The 17,226-nt window shown below is 41.2% G+C and overlaps 1 protein-coding gene across 1 annotated transcript in view; it reads right to left on the bottom strand.

The window, feature by feature from the left end:
• The window catches only part of PDE4B (phosphodiesterase 4B), a 353,336-nt gene that overhangs the window by 118,828 nt on the left and 217,282 nt on the right, over nucleotides 1-17,226 (bottom strand). The window contains exon 2 of the mRNA XM_037164893.2: nucleotides 4,523-4,717. Within this exon, the coding sequence (XP_037020788.2) occupies nucleotides 4,523-4,717 (195 nt within the window). The remainder of the gene's footprint in view (nucleotides 1-4,522; nucleotides 4,718-17,226) is intronic.

The following is a 17,226-nucleotide window of genomic DNA, read 5'->3' as shown; positions in this document are numbered from 1 at the left end:
GGTTTCTCACAACACTCCTGACAACTAGAGCTGGTTAGCACATGGCCCTTCCTCCTGCACCCCCTTCTGCTTTGCTAACTCCTCCAGCTTAGCTCTAACTCTTCAAAGTAAGTAGGCTACTTGACCTGCCTGGCCAAACCTCAAATTCCTCCACATACCTTCCTATATTTGCCCTTACCTGAAAGCATTAAAACTGACTATTGCTTACTCATTTTTAGCCCTCTTGAAGACATAGAAGATGTTCAATTTGTTAGCAGAATGCCTAAATTTAAGTTAGTTTTTTAAAAGAGACAATGAATATGATCCTCATAATACCTGGAACAGTAGGGAGAGGTTAATATCATTAATTTTATTTTTCATTATCATGTAGTATCTGTTTACTTTCTGGATAGCCTATGGTTTAATTAACTAGACTTCCAGAATTTAAGCCTTGGTCTCCTATTTATTGGGCAGGAAACTGAATCTTTTTGTGTTCCAGTGTCTTCATCTTTAAGACAAGAAAATTGTAACACTAACCACACTGGGGTTATGAGGATTAAATGAGTTAAAATGTGTAACATACTTTATTTATTATTATTATTTTTTAAATTTTTATTTATTTACTTTTAGAGAGAGGGGAAAAGAGAGAGAAAGAAAGGAAGAGAAACATCGATGTGCAAGAGAAACATTGATCAGTGGCTTCTCACATGTCCACAACCGCCCCCAACCGGGGACCTGGCTCACAACCCGGGCATGTGCCCTATTGAGATTTCAACTGGCAACTTTTCTCTTCACAGGATGATGCCCAACCCACTAAGCCACACCAGTCAGGGCAATGTATAAAATACTTTAAATAGTACATAGCACTTAGAACCTGCTCAATAAATGTGAGCTTTTGTTTACAGATAATTCAAACACTATAAAAGAGCTTCAATGTCTTAAAGCTGTGTGTGATAGCAGTAAGTCTAACTCAAGTCTTAGATACCATATTGTACTTTTGTGGTAGTCCCTCTATCAACACATCTTAAATTTTACTGGGCTGTTATTTCGGCTTTTCCTCTTGGTTGTTAAGTCTTAGTTCCCTTGACTGCTTGCTCTAGAGACAACTTAGTACTCATATAAACAGTGGCTTTAAAAAATTTCCTTGTCTATACAAGGCTTTGCAAATAGCATGACCAAATGAAGGAATCACAGACCTTTCTTCCCTGTGGCTTTGCAGGTGGATAATCAAACCTCAGTCCTGTCTGGGGTGGTTTCCATCACAGTTTTGGGGAATATAACTGGCCTCGCTAGTTTCTCATACTTTCTGTTCCCACTGGGAAATTTGTACCTTGGTCTACGAAGGCATTACGTTGGCGATGACTACAACACAGGAACTGAACAGAAACCAGCAGATTATTGCAACATCTAGGACAGCATCTGAAGTTTCCTCTTGGGAGTTGGTGCTGATCTTGTTCACTTTTACTAGAAAACCCTATTTCGATCTCCCTTCTCTCGCTAAAAGTTAAAGCCACTTTCAATTTCCCATTTACTTTTTTTTTTTAAAGACTTTATTTATCTTTAGAGGGGAAGGGAGGAAGGAGAGAGGGAGAGAAACATTAATGTTTGGTTGCCTTTTGTGCATCCCCTGCTGGGAACTGGCCTGCAGGGAACTGGCCTGCAACCAGGCATGTGCCCTGACTGGGAATTGAACCGCGATTGTGTGGTTCGCAGGCCCGTGCTCAATCCACTGAGCTACACCAGCCAGGGCCCATTTACTTTTTTTAATGTTAATGTCATTTCACTCACTCTCCCCACCTGTATTTCTTTTTATTCTTCCGAAAGAGTTCAGGCGAGAAATTTTAAAGAGCTAGCGTTGTCCCTATTATCAGGTTTCAGTTCAAGGACTGATGTAAAGTTTTCCATCTATATGAATTCATGCCTGCTCCGTGCAGGTTGTGAGGGGCCCCTGAGTGGGGAACATGCTGTAGCTTGGACAGGGTGGCCTGCACCGTCAAGACTTGGGACCTGGCGTCACCTACTTTTCCTTGGCTTTATGGGTCGAAGGCAGGAGAAGCAGTGAGAGGGTTGAGGGCTGCTCTCCCCCTATTTCAACTCACCCCCAAAGAGCAATAATCAGGTGAAACAGCTTCGAGAGAATTTCTTCGGTTTAGCTCAGATTACCAGTGGGATACCGGATTTTCTACCATGGTCCTGATCAAGTGAAATACCAGAAGAATTTGGATATTATTCAGGCTCCACTTCTTTTTGTGTTGAGAAGTGTACGTTCCTAAACTGACAGATATGTAAAAGTTTTATTATAATGTTGAGATGTTTGCAAAACCAAATTTTGTGCTATTTTTATTCACCCAAAGATTTTAGTGCATTCTGTTAGTAGTATCGTTGATAGGGTGAGATTATGTTGCCAACTGTTTTTTCTTCTTTTTCTTGAGAGGCACTGTTGTTCATATAAAAGGGTGCTTTCCTACTTTTTTTTATTTTAAAGAGTACATTTTATTTAAAAAAATTGAGAGTGATATTAAATAATATGTACAATCCTTACTTGCTTACATTTCAGGCAACACTCATGTTTGTTCTAAAATTAAAGGAAATTTTTGGTGGTTTGCAAAATTGAAGAGAGGGTAAAGCATCAGTTTTAGGGACCCTGGATTCAGAGTCATTCAGAATTAGATTTCTGTTTCTACAGCTACAGACTGAGTTGGACTGTGATCATTGAGGTCTCTTCTGGTTCAAATTTTCCATAACTTTCTGATTCTAAGCAAGGAATCAGCAGAGTTTCATCTGAAATTTGGTTAGAACCTTCTGAGAAGCTTCTGGAATGGACCTGAGACCAATCACGCTGTTTGGCCTGAGGTCTGGGAACTGTTAGCTACCTTCCAAAACCAGCCCTCCATCTGTAATATGCCATGTGAAGGAAGCTCTAATTACTTTCAGCTCCCCACATTTCCCAAGTTCTCCCTGTGGGAAGTCTAGAAACATGCTTCCCTTCATGGAAGAGAGAATTCCAGGTGTAGTCACTGTCAAACCCCCATATCTTTGGTCAGAAACTTCCTCGGTTCTACGTGATCTATAGCAAAGTGGTGACCTCTCCTCCAGTCTCACGTACCTTAAGTGTGCATTCGTCTGTTTTCTACCTGGTACTAGACTCTACCTTGCAGTCTGAAGGACACAAGTGAATAGAGTCCAACCATTCTGAATCTGGTCAGCATTAGCTACATCATGGGACATAGCACGGGGTATGAGTAGGTTTCTCCATCTCTCAGAGTCTCAGTTTCATCATCTATACAGTGGAGATAATAATAGTACCTACCTGGCAGAGTGGTTGTGAAGATTAAAAGAGATAATACCAGTAAATGTCGCTGCCATCTTGGTAAGCACGCATTAAATGTCTTATCCCATTAATAGCAGAGTGATGTGGGTGTTGCTATTGTCTTCTTTAATAGTAACCTCCCTGAGAGCGTGTAAGCTTTTTGAGAATATGTGTTGTTAATTCATCTGTGACTTTTCCACTGTTTTGTTACTTTTTCATCCCCAGGCCCTGATATACTGCCTGTTACATAGGAGAGATTCAGTAAATATCTGCCAAATAAGTGAATTTTGTCTACCCAATTATTATTTTAGGGCAGGGGTGCTTCTATTAAAATTGGCCAACAGAAATGCCCTAGGGAATATTTTTTTACTGGGAGCTTTAAAATGCCCCCCCACCCCCTGCCTCATTCACAAGAGGGTGACCCTTTCTAGCTTTCTTTCCAACAGTGGAAGAAAGCCCAGTGGAATTTTCCAGGTTGGGGCCTTAAGTGAACTACAGATATTTTTATAACATATGATGTTAAAAACAATTGTATGCATGCCCAGAAACCTTTTAAAGCATGCATTTTGGCATCCAATTTTATTTGGTTTCAAACATTTAATAAACAAGTAACACAACTCTGCCATTGTTCTTTAAATAAAAATTAGAGATCTACAATTAATAGCAGAACAACGGAACCATTAGCTGTGCTTAATAGGACGGTGGGGTGTGTTATGCCTCACCGAGGAGCCAGGCAACAAGTGGGCATTGTGTTGAGGTCCCAGAGAAGGGACACAGACATGTGGCTGCATGACAGACTATTACATGTCACCAAGCAAGGACCACTGAGAGAGGATGCCTGTCACCAACCACCACTTCTGTTCTGTACTGTAACTTCATGCTATACATTCTGCAGAAAATTTAAGTGTGATTTGCAAAAAGTGTTAAGGTTCTCATTCCATAAACAATTCAGTGGTTCAGGAAATGAAGCCAAATGAAATTTAAAAAAAAAACCATGTATCAGTAACAGGTGCAAGCTGAACACTGTGCCCACAGTTTGTTATGCCCTTGGAGACCTTAGGTATAGAGCATTAGTGTCCTTAAGATGGTCATCACTGCCACCTCTGCTCTGTTCATTTTTCTCCTTCCTCCTCCCTGTTGGTTAAGGGGGAGGGTTGCTGCTGCACCTGCTGGGACAGGGTTAAAGATGAGGGAAGCGTGAGAGACTGCAAGCCAGATGCTGCTGGTACTTACTGCTCGCTTGGAAGTGAAGAATTTCTCGACATTGCCTTTGGTGACAAGTCATAGTCGCTGTCTGATCTGTAGAGAAAGGACTCTCTCCGCTGGCTGTGCCCGGGGAAGGTGGCATGGAGGACCAGCCCAGAGGAAGAGCCGGCCTGGGGGTCCAGCGGGCTCCGACCGGGGGAAGGGCCATTTTCCACATCGAAGCTGAAAAAGAAAGCAGAGAACTCCAGTCACGTGAGAAGCATGGCGGAGAGCATCGGACGTGCACGTACAATGCAAACCAGTGTGTGTGCCAGGCGCTTTACAAAGAACTTCACACACTATGGAAAGTTTAAATCTTCCAAACAGCTATGAGTTGCCGTCATTATGATTCTCACTTTATATAAAGGAAACAGTCCCACAAAAAGCCAGTCATTAGCAAAAAAAAAAAAAAAAAAAAAAAAGTAGAGCCAGGATTTGAACCCTGGAGCAAAGCCCCTGCATGAGCAACTTTGACAATTTCAAAATAAGAGCCAAGTGTAAAATAACTTGCTGTAATGAGTAACTCTAGACATAGCACTGACAGCTCTCGGGGTCAGACACTGAACGGTCGCTTGCATGAGTTTTCTAGCAGGGAGACTTCTTCGTGCCGTCAGCAAATACCACAGTGTTGCCAAAAAGACAATATGCATATTTCTGAGTGTTTCAGAGACAAAGTGCTATCTGGAAGTCGCCCATTGGCTTACTGAGGGGGAGGCCTGATCTGAGATTTAATATTCAAATGAAAGTGTAACTACAGAGAATGACTTAATCTGAGAATGCCAAATTACCCTCTGAAGAAGGACATGACCATGTGTTCCAGCAGAGAGGAGTGCCAGTGAGATTTCTGATCGGTCTCCCTCCCTTAGTGCCTTCAAGCCCAGAACCATTTGAACAAGTTCTGGTTAATAAACGCACAGGAACAGGAGAAATTTTGCCTCTGGGTTCCCCATCCTGGGTAATACCCATCCTGGTATTACCTGGGCACGGTGTGCCCTTCCCATGCTCTCCATCATCCTCGACACACTTTCCCTGTGTGCATCACCTCCTTTAGCCTCAAAGTGACAGGCGCTATCTTGCCCAGCATTTCTCTTAGACCGCTCACTGCTCCTCAGCTGAAGTTCTGCAGAGAGACGTGTTGGGGAAAGTATGGGGCTGGAGGTGCTGTCTTTGCCAAGTCGGATCACAGTGGTGGGCTTCCTTTATACTCATCCAGCTGCCCTGATTTATTTCCAGGTACATGGTTCTTTTCTTTCACTGGTTCTTAACAACCTGTTCTTTTGGGGCAGATTTTGTTTGTATGCTTTCTGATGGATTATTCATTCCATCATCACAAGCCTATAAAAATAGATTCCACTGTACATTTGAGGAAAGTGAGGCTTAGAGAGACGTTAAATACCTTGCTCAAAGTCACAGACTAGTCACTTACAGAGTGAGAACTGGGACACCCAAGTTTCCAACTCATTTCTCCACTTAGATCACAGAGTTCTGGAAAGGCTCACTGGGTAACAGAGGGCCATTTCCCTTCAGTCTCTGGATTCAAACAAAACTTGTGTTTTGTATGCAGGGAGTCTGTCAGGTTATAAGCAACCTTGGCTGATATCCTGAATAAAGACAGGGGAGGCAGCAAATTACCCTGAAGCTGTAGATTTCATTGAAACAAGAAACCTTTTCGCTGAAAGAAGAGACAGGAAGCAGGACTATTAGCCTTCCCTGGAGACCATTCTGAGAAGAGGCTTTAGCCAACCCATAAACTCCAGGTGTCTAATGACAAGCAGTAAGTGAAATTTTGGTTCAAAGGACAAGGAAGAGCCACAGCAATCCAATGTGTATTTGGACTTTCAAGGCACTGCAGATGGGTTTTCACAGCAGGCTAAGGGGCTGGGATGGGGCTGCCTTCTCCAAACTGCAGGCAAGCAGGCGGGTGGGCAACCGCTCACACATGCCAGCCTGTTCGCCCGCCTGCCCCAAGGCAGGACTATGCTGTAAGCCAAGAGAAAATATAATGAAGGCTGACTTGCGAACTTTCCTTGGGTGAGAACTATACTAGTTTTTGAGCAAAATAAAGAGCTCCATTGTGGAGAAGGGCTCCTTTGTGCCACCCAGATCCTGCAGAACCAGTAGGTCCTAATGCTGGCTCTGAACTCTTCTTGAGGACAAAGAGGGTAGGTTCTTCAAAGGAGAGAATGAGACTGAATAGAGCTTAAGAGTGAGCCCGAGCTTTGAAACATCATGTGTACTGGTGTTGTTATCCATTTTGCATGTATCTGTACAGCTTTTGTGGATATGTATCAGAACATCAGAATAGTTTTGTAACAGTTGGCCGACAGCCACTGTCCCAGGTCCTCCAGAATCTGCTGAATGTCCAGGTGATCAGGTAACTAAAGGGCTGGTATCTGGAAGAGCAGGAGCCGTTACCTTCAGCATTACCTCTGTCTTCAGCCTTTGCCCATTCTACTGGTCAGTGACCATGAGGTATCAGTCATTAAATATCATGAGTATCACTATTGTGGATATCTGTGCTAAAATCTTATAAGAGGGGCCACGTGGGTATGCCTACCAAATGCTCAGAACTTTTTCCATTGAGGGTTTCTACCAGGGCTCACTCTGCTCTCTTTTCTGCCAGAGACATTCCTAGCGGGCAGGAAAAAAAAAAAAGAGAAAAAGTCCACAATGCATCTTGTCCCCAGGGTGAGTATCAGGAAAGTTTGGTCCTGCCAGGTAAGCAAGGACTGAATCCAGATACCAAAACTCTCTCTGTGCTGCTTACCCTTGTATTTATTTTTCTTTCTTTCTTCTTTACCCTGCCTAAACTCAGAAAGAAGCCCGCTGGAATTCAGAAGAAGCCAGGGAAGAATTCTCTGGTCCAAAGAAGCAGTCTCAGTGAGACAAATAGCCTTTTATATTCCCTGGGGCACTGTTTCAAAGCAACCAACACAGATGTGCAACTTAGGAACAAACATGAATCACCAACCAGACACCAGCCCCAGTCACAGCAAAATTAGTGAGCAGACATCACAATACGTCCCACAGATCCAGGGCGGGAGGAGGGGTGTGGGCCAGGGAAAGGCTGAGGACACATGTAAGCAAAATGAATATGCCACACAAACCAAAATGCAATTAAAGACAAAATGGAGTCTGAAATATCAGAAACAAGCACATACATGGGGTTATTACTTATTTAGAGTAATTTCTGCCTCTGCCTTAATCAGGACACCCACTTAACCTTGAGGCTTCTTTATATGAAAAAATATTATAACAACAATATTAGGGTGTTCTATAAAACACAGACAATAGAGACCAAATATCACCTTCATTAGCAGTTTGGTATTTTTTCTTCTGAATATTTTCCTCCCAGGTTTGGATCTCGTTTCCCTGCCCCCAGCCCCACGAATAGTTTACATTGTAGCACAGTTTCCAGACTTATCGCTTGCAATGGGCTCCTCACTGGTTCATGCAGAAGCTGTACTATAATTTCTAGAGCACGTTCCTTACTGCTTCCCATCATATTTATGATTTTAAATAACATTAAAGTTGATATCCTTGAGTTCATAACTACTTCAATATTTAGATCTTTAAAAGAGGTCACTCAGACAGCTGAAGAAAGGATGTCATTCATGCATTTCTGAATATTTGACTGTACCTGCCAGGAAGGGGTTGTCCATATCCAGCATATGGACTGAAATAGTATTGAAAGTGGCCTTTTTTCTATGACCACAGACAACCCCCACCCCACCCCCACCCCGTCCCAGTCCTGCTCTCTGCCATCCAGGAGGCTGTAGCTGCCCTCACACAGGCTTCTCTGCCTGCTTCTCCCTGCTTCGGCTGATTGCCCTGGACTGACCAGTTGCTTGTTGTCTAAGACTTACTATTTTAACAACTTTCTCCTGCTTTGTACATAGAGTTCGCAGCTCCTTGGGGGCAGTGGTGGTAGTAGATAATGCTGTAGAGAGAAGTGGTTGTCCCCATAACTGCAATGTCCTCCCCAACATGTCTCCCATATGCCACTGCCTTAAACAGTCAGCTCCCATCACTGTCTCTAGTCAGTTTTCTCTGAGTGCAGCCAGTTCTGTTTAGGTACATGCTCCTCCTCTGCACCCTCCCACACTCCTTTCCCACTGCACTTGCTCCTGTCTACTTCATTCTCCAGTTATCAAGCTGCTCCCCAGTAATTCTTATCTGGAAGGGAGAAGGGGGCCAGTATTACTCACTTTTGTAACCCAGTCATCTGGATCTGAGCCTTGTAAATAGTCGGTCTTCAAAAAATGTGTTGGCAAACCAATGAAAGAATACTACAATTTACCCTGAAATGTTTCCCTATCTCTTCTCTTTTCCTGTCTCCTTCACCCTTACCTCAGTTCCAACTGGCATGAGTTTATGCTCTTTCCTTCAAAGAGTCTATAGAGATGTGGCATTAACTTATTTGATAAGCCTTGTTAGGCGATCATCTAAAGAATAGAATAGAATAGAATAGAATAGAATAGAATAGAATAGAATAGAATAGAATAGAATAGAATAGAATAGAATAGAATATACTACTGTGTGCTTCCCAAACTCACATAGAAAAATCACAGGCTTTGCTATTTGAGACAATGGCATCTTTACACAAGCCCCCATGATGGGTAGGAAAAGCCCTCCTACACCAGCTTCTGTTTGCTACCTTCTCACCTCTCTCTTCCTACTAAAAGTAGAAACACTCTCTGCCCCACACTTTCTCCCCTGGTGTCCATTCCCAGGAAGCCATGCAAAGCCAGCCCTGAACTGGTTCAGGGAGAGAGCCAGCAGGTGGCAGAAGACAGCCACAGCTTCCTCAGGCTGCACCTCCAGCCTCCAATCAGAGCAGGTGGGGCTGCCTGCCAGTCTTGGAGGGAGAAATACGGCTGAAGCCTTATTCATAAGCCTGGGAGGAAAAACCGGGGATAAAGAACAGAACCACAAGGTATACGTGAAACCTTTTATTAAACTAAGGAAGTTCTACTTCCAAGTATTCAAGCTAAGCCAGGTGGTTGCAGAACTGCTGGCTGTTGTCCCCAGAGTGGTAATTTTCTGATCCCCAATTACCTGCACACACCCCAATTCCTGCAACAAACATTCATAAAGCAACATCCAAGGAATAATTCACTTCCGGATCAGAGGAGGATTTTCTCTTTCAACTCAGTTTTTCTATTGGTGAGTCTCTTTGGCGCATTCTGACGAACAGCCCCACTGAAAACACCACAGCTCTACAGACAGGTGTAAGTCCACAGGTCGGCAGAGGGGCTCACCATTTTGGAAAGTGCTCTGCTGGCTCAATTTTGCTTTTCATTCTTAAATATTTCTCATCGATGATCTTCTACATCCTTGCGTTCTCACAACCCTGGCAGGCTAATTCTCTTTGCTCCATTTCAAAGAGAAGAAAACAAAAGTTCCAAACTGTGAAACTTTTGAAAAAAATCTAAAGTGTAACCTCCCCTCCATGTCCCCACAAAACCCCTTCTCCCCTTCCCAGAACCACCAGGTGGACCGTATCCCTCTGTTTAAGTGTCTCTTTCACTGCACTTGGCTGTAACCTTGAAGCAGGGACTAAGCCTTATTCTGTTTTGTATTGTCAGGGCCTAGAAGCAAGTCTTTTGCCAGAAGGCACAGAGGAAATATTTGTTGAGTGGACGCAAGGATCTCACAGTTTTATCTGTCATCTTACAAAAAGGCATTTCAGTCTGGATTCAAACCTCTGGCAGGTGGTGACTTCAAGGAGTTCCTACACTGAGGCAGTAGTTTCCCTTCTTCATCCTTACCCACCTGTCTGCAACATCCAAGGAACTCAGTCCCAGTAATTTTGGCTTTGGAAAACCTTTGTGTGAATAAAAGGTATATGTTTGTGCATAGGGTGTGTGTATGTGTGTGTGTTGGGTGTATTCATGAAAAAAATGCTGTTTCTCTGAAGTTCTCTTAGAAAAGAGTTCCTTCAATTGTACTCAGAAACCAACATCTTCAAATGTTTGCTTATCATTTTGATAAAAAAATAAACATTTACTTATATACTGACAGTGACCATCGTCCCAGTGTGGTATCTGGTCCCCGTAGATGGCAAAGCATCAGAGAAGCACGCATTTTTACCCACTTGACGGTGACTCACCTTTATACAAAAATAGGCTTACAGTTGTGAGTACGTGAAACACAGAGCTTATTTTATATTATTATTTATTTATTTATTATTGTTATTAACCCACTTCTGCCTATCCCTGTGAAGTTAATGGCTGTAGGCTGCAACCGGTCTTGATTTCTGATGAAGGACTTCACTGTGTGAAATCACGGCCAGCGTGATGGCGAGCCCATGTCCTTGCTGAAGGCAGGCTCACCTCCTCTGGCTACGACTACAGCAGAATATCATGGTCCTGCCCTAAGCATCCAGTTCCAAAGGCTATGACCTCCCTCCTATAGAGGAGGAAGAACTGTGATGATGTTCAGCACATTTGAATTCTAGAAGCAGCTTCCCACTGCCTTCCTTTCTTCCAGGGGCTTTGAAATTTACACTCATGGCGATAATCCAAAATTGCTCATGCCACAAAGGGTTGAACCAGAGGTAACAAAATAATGCTGCAAAGCTCTGGGATTCTGGAGATGTGCCTTCCAGTTCCCGTGAGGAAATAGCTATAATGAAACAGGGACTCTCTGTATCCTGCCCTCTACCCCTTAGTCTTTCCCCTGTGAATGGAAAAAAAATGAATGAGTAGAAGATCTCTGAAGTGCCCCTGAGATTAGACATTTTGCAGAGATGTTGGAGATGGGAAAAAGATTAGTTCTCAAGTGTGGTTTAATGTAGTTTTATGTTGTTAATGACAATTGCCTCACTCATTCAACAAATATGTACTAAGTAACCATTACAAGACAAGGCACTGTTCTGGGCCTGAGACGACAGCAAATATGTAAGACAGATCCTCTCAAATTTTCATCCACCGATACCCCCTAAGGGATATGACAACTCTTAAAAGTAAAGATAACTTCCTATAGGACAGTGTAAGGACAGGCAGGGGTCCCCGGATGAGAATAATTTTGCGTAGGAATGTGTATTGTACATGAACTTTATAAAGTTGGGGTGGAGGGAACCAAGATTGAGAACAAACTACCTCATGTGGCTTCTGCCTTAGTTGTACTCTGGATGTACAAAGTATCCTACCAGCTCAATATTTTCCAGCCTGCATTCTCCACCTTTCCTAAAAGATTATCATAAAAGGTAATCAAATTCTTTGTTAAGAAGACATAAACATTCCCACTTCTAAGTTTGGTAGCCCTGTCAGTAAGAAAATCTATTAATCTATTAAATAAAATGTTCACTAACAAATATGTTTAATAATCTCACAGTAGCTCAACCATAATTGAAATTCCCCTCAAAGGAAATGGGATTGATCTGGGAAAGCCAATTTTTATTCAACCAGCAATGGCTTCCTTAAATTGTTGCCTTAAAAAAAAGTTCTCACATACCATCTGGAAATCAGCTCTAGAATTCTGCTTGAAATCTATAGTTAAAATATTGTGAATAAATGGTCACTTATCTTGTATCTATGCTCTAGTGATGGGAGACATATTAATCTTATGAGGTACTAAATTTTACTTTTGGGTCAGTATCATTGTAGGACTTGAGCCAGAAAACTTGTATTTATTTTCATCTTTAGCCCACACCTCCCAGGCACCTACCTCCACCCCCATCCACTTACGCAGCCTGTCTTCCTCACTGTTGTGAACAGAACTACCATCCACTCAGTTATACAGACCAGAATCATCCATCATTTCCCTCCTTCCTCCACCCCGCATTGCATTTTTCAGTTGCCAACCAGTCTTGTCCATTCTATTACAAAAGTATACACTTTATCTCTGCTGCCATCATTGTTTCAAGGCATTACAATCTCACTTGAACTGAAACAGCCACCCTATGAATCTCCCTGCTTCTATTTTCTCATCATCCTCTAAACCCTTCTCCACATTCACGGCAAAAGAAATTTTTTAGTACAATAATCAAATCATGCTGCTGGACTTAGGAAAAAAAACAAAGTCTCCTATAAATTAAAAGTCCCTTCGTAACCTAGCTCCTGCCACCCCTTTGACCTCATCTCACACCACACCTGCCCCAGCTCAGTATGAATCAGCCTTAGGGGCCTCGGAAACATGCCAAACCCTTTCCCGCTTCAGCAACTTTGCACGTGTGTTTTGTTCTCTTGTGTATTTGCTTTGCTTCGGATGGTTCCTGGCTCGGAGAAAGTGCTGAATAAATATTTGTTGAATGGATAAATAAAAGCTGGTCTCTGCTTGTTCTCTCTTTTACTTTTCATACGGCTGCCTTCTTATTCTTTAAGACTTAGATTAAGTCACCTACTAAAAAATTCCTTCCCCAACTCATTATTTAAGTAGCTCCCCTTGTATTCACAGTATCTATTAGAACTTATTACTATATATATTTGTAACCTAATTATTTTTGAACTTGTCTCTTCTCTCATAAAACTTTAAGCTCCATCTATTGTATTTATTAATGTATTAACTAGCGCCTGACACTGTGCTTGGAACATACTGCTAGTTTTGAGTGATGTCTATTCAATGGGCTAATGAATGAATAAATGAGTGAATATATTACACATAAATGATTCCCTCAGTGATTCATAGTAGATCTATGCTTTTGCTATTTAAAAAACATTTCTTCATCAGGAGAATGGCTCCTTTATTGACTTCCTGTCATTGGGACAGTTCCCACACTAAGCCTAAGGTAGCTCAGAAGAAGTAACAGGTTTGAAGCATTTTTGGTGATTATTACACTAGCCTTCTTATAGAAAATGAGACCAGTTTTCAGATCAAATTTCATAAGTCATTGACCTTTCACAGAGAGCTTCAAGTAGGTGTTGAGGTCTTCACTGAAGATGCATTCCCTGTCTCAGCTTTATGAAAAGTCATTACTTAATATTTCAAGAACTTCATATTTAAAACTATAATCTCTTGAGAATGAACACACTGTATATCTTCTTTCTTGGTAGAGGTAGCAGAGTGGAAGGAGTAGCAATATGGTTTGCTATAAACTCAAATAATAATCCTAAAATTGAAAATCATTGCCTCAGCCTCCGGTCTACAGAACACTTAATAGTGTTTATGTCAGTTAACATCTGGCTTCCAAATGTTATCAGCCTTGAACAGTGCATCTGCAGACAGCTTGGCATTTGAGTTTTGAAGTGTTCTTTCAGAAAGAAAGGAGGGATGAGAGAAGGAGGACAAGAGAAAGCAAAGGTAGAAAAATGAGGTCTCAGAACCTTTTCTTTGTGACTTAAACATTTAAGAAAAGAGACACATTTTCTTTTTCCCCTAATGGGTCCTGAGCACTTACAATGTGCCAGGCCACATGTTAACTGTTTGGCATGAATGAACTTATTTCATTGTTGTATTCACTCTGGGGGTAGTGTTAACTTTATCTTATGGATTTGAAACTGAAGTTTAAAGGTTTAAATAATCTGTTGAAGACTATTCAGCTATTGAATAGTGGAGCTTGGATTTAAACCTCGTTTGATCATATCTATTAACAAATCAATCAACTCACACCAGTAGACATCTGTCTAGTCTTTTGTCTTGTTACTATATAAATATTTATGATTGCATTTGTAGCCAAGCCTTCTGTGTTCAACCCTGTCCCTTCTCTCCTACTCATATACTATACTTCTAGAGTAATTTTACTCTTTCCTGCACCATCATTTTCCATTTTGCACATCAGCAAACAATCTAACTGGAAAGATTTGTATCTAAAGCAAACCAAACAAAAATAACGACCAAAAAGACTTCTTACCAGACATATGAAAGTTGAAGGACTTCATCACCCTACTCTAAGCACAAGAAATGTTAAAGAAAATCCTTCTGGCAGAAGGAAATGACACCAGATGGAAATCTGGATCTACACGAAGGAATAAAGATTTGTTTCTTCTATTAAAACCTCTTTAAAATGTAACTGACTGAAAACAAAAAAGAATTGTGTATTGTAAGGTCCATAACACATGTAGAAATAAACCATACAACAACAAGAGCACAAAGGCCAAAAAAAAAAGGGGGAGAAATGGAAATATATTGTGAAAGGTTCTTATGCTATATGTGAAGTGGTATAATATTGCTTGAGGGCCAACTATAATAAGCTAAAGTTTATACTTGAACCCCCACAGTAACCATTAATATGTAAAAATAAAGAGTTGACACCAGATATCTCTATGAGTCCTGTTTTCTTATCCATTTGCCACCCCATGTCTTTGATTGGAGCATATAATCCATTTACATATGAAGTAATTAGTGATAAGTATGCAGTTATTGCCATTTTATTATTTATATTTTGGATCTTTTTTTTCCTTCTTCTTCAAGAATTCTCTTTAACATTTCTTATAATTCTGGTTTGGTCGTGATGAACACCTTTAGTTTTTGTTTTCTTTTTGTCTGGGAAGCTCTTTAGGAGATCACTGTAAATTGTATAAATGTCTAACCATTAAGCTGGACACCTGAAACTAATATAACATTGAATGTCAATTGTAATTGAAAAAAATTTTGAAGAATTTAAATTTTAGATGACAACACAGGCTATAGTGGGGCGTCTTGGAACAATTACCAGAACACCAGAAGAGAAGAAGAAAAAGAAGGAGGAAGGGGTGGGAGAGAAGGGGAGGGGAATTGCGAGTGGGGGGAGGAGGAGGAAGAGGAAGAAGAAGAAGAGCTATATTTATGGGGAAAAATAGAAGCATAAGACAATGATCTAAAATAGAGCAGAAAAAGAGGAAACAGCACTTCATAGGAAATCTCTTTTGTCAATATCATCAGTGTCCAGCATCTTGCCCAAACCAATCATCAATTCTCAGCCTCCATTTTCTTAGAGTGCTAGGAGCATTTGATAGAATTTATTCTTCTCTTATTTTCACTTTAAAGATATCAGCCTCTCCTGGCTCTCTTCCTATTTCATTAGGCTTCTTAGGTCTTTAATCTCTTCCCAAAGTCTACATGTCCGAGAGTCCCTGGGCTCAGCTGGCAGCTCCATTTTCTTTATCTATACTTTATCACTGCTTTTTATCACAGTATACAATACTGTCTATTTGCCAATGACTCCCTAACGTGCTTAAAATGGTGGCTACGGAAGAATACGATGGATGTCAAGAAGCCCATAATCTAACTAGACACGAAGCTGGAAATCTCCAGAAGGGCAAAGGCAGCTTAAAGGGTCAGGGTCTGAAATGTGGAGCAGACACCAGGCGCTGCCAGCGAGGCACCCTGACTGTGCCTTACAGTATATTCGAGACACCGTCTGCATGCTTTCATACATCACTGTCCGCAGTTCTGGTGGTAATTTTATGTAAAATGCATTCAATTGCTATAAAACTGCTTAGCATTGATTTTTCATCTGAGGAGCTTCAGAAACGTCAAGGTTCCAAAAATAAATGGCATCACGATCCTATTAGAGCAAAGTCTTCAGGCTTCTCTGCTCTTTGCTATTATTTTTAGAAATTAAATCTTCCTGTAATCTAAACCAAATGTCTCTGAGCAGGACACAGTTTGTCCTTCATCAGGTTAGGCCATCCCTCTTCTTATTCCCCAAAGCCAAGGTATGGTGGGGCCGGTCAGACTTGGGAAACAGCCTCACCATTAGAGTACCCTAGAAAAACGTGAGGGTACTGGAGAAATGTGAAGGCCACCTTTGCCTCACACGTGGCCTTCACACAAAGAATAAAAACCCTACATCATTATGACGGGCTTCAGCGTTTTTGAAGAGCAATCCTTTCAAAAGAGGAATACAGGCAGGATCAGTTTTGAAGTAGACAGAGGAGTCCTTCCTTTTTAACCAATGTGAATTCATTTTCCTCTTCAGATATCAGTTCCTATTCATGACTCCTTATTTTGGAAAGGGCATTGTTACTTTACAAATAAATCCTTTCAATAACGGAAACAATTACTGCTTCAAATTTAAGTACTTGAGGAATCACAGTTGCAAAGCATTTTCTTCCTTTGAATTGCTTCTCCTACCTGCCTGCCTTCTGACTGACTGACTCACAGACAGTTAAACCAGCCTTTAGAAGGGCTGATTTATCTGCTACAGACACAGACATCCACTGAACATTTCTCCTCATCTCTGTCAATAATCTCATTTCCTCGTTTTATCCTTTCACAACCAATTTTTTCAACATGGATTTCCTCCTTAATACTCAATTATCTTAACTACTGGTAAATTACCCAGTCAAACCAAAACATCAGTTTCAGTAATCAGAAGTCCAAAGGGCTCTGCACATGGCGTTTCGGACTCATGTGTTTCTGACTCACAGATGGAGGTACTGTGTTCTGTGCCGCCTCAGTAATGTGGCTTTACTTGGACAAATAGAGACCATCACCCTGTGCAGTCTGGCTGGGTTTCTTGCATGTGTCCTTCTCAGTTCTATAAATGAGTCACGTAACCTCCAATTTCTTCAACATTTTTATATTCTATCCTGAAGTATGACCATTCTATTCTAGACAAGGAAGCAATAATACTCATTCCAATTTCCATGCAGGTTTTACAACTTAGCAGGTATTTTAACATGAATTAAGAGATGCTTATGGTCATTGCTTATTTAACATAAACAGCAGCAACTTTTATTCTTATTAGGAAAGTTGAGTTTGAAAATAGTTTTTTGTCTTTTATAGGCTAACAGTTCTTTGCACACAAAAACTGTAAATATCATTAC

Source organism: Artibeus jamaicensis, unplaced genomic scaffold (genome assembly GCF_021234435.1).
Source record: "Artibeus jamaicensis isolate MK-2021 breed Jamaican fruit bat unplaced genomic scaffold, CSHL_Jam_final scaffold_1019, whole genome shotgun sequence".
Classification (NCBI taxonomy): domain Eukaryota; kingdom Metazoa; phylum Chordata; class Mammalia; order Chiroptera; family Phyllostomidae; genus Artibeus; species Artibeus jamaicensis.
The sequence above is the reverse complement of the archived record's forward strand: the minus strand, read 5'-3'. Positions and strand labels throughout refer to the sequence as shown.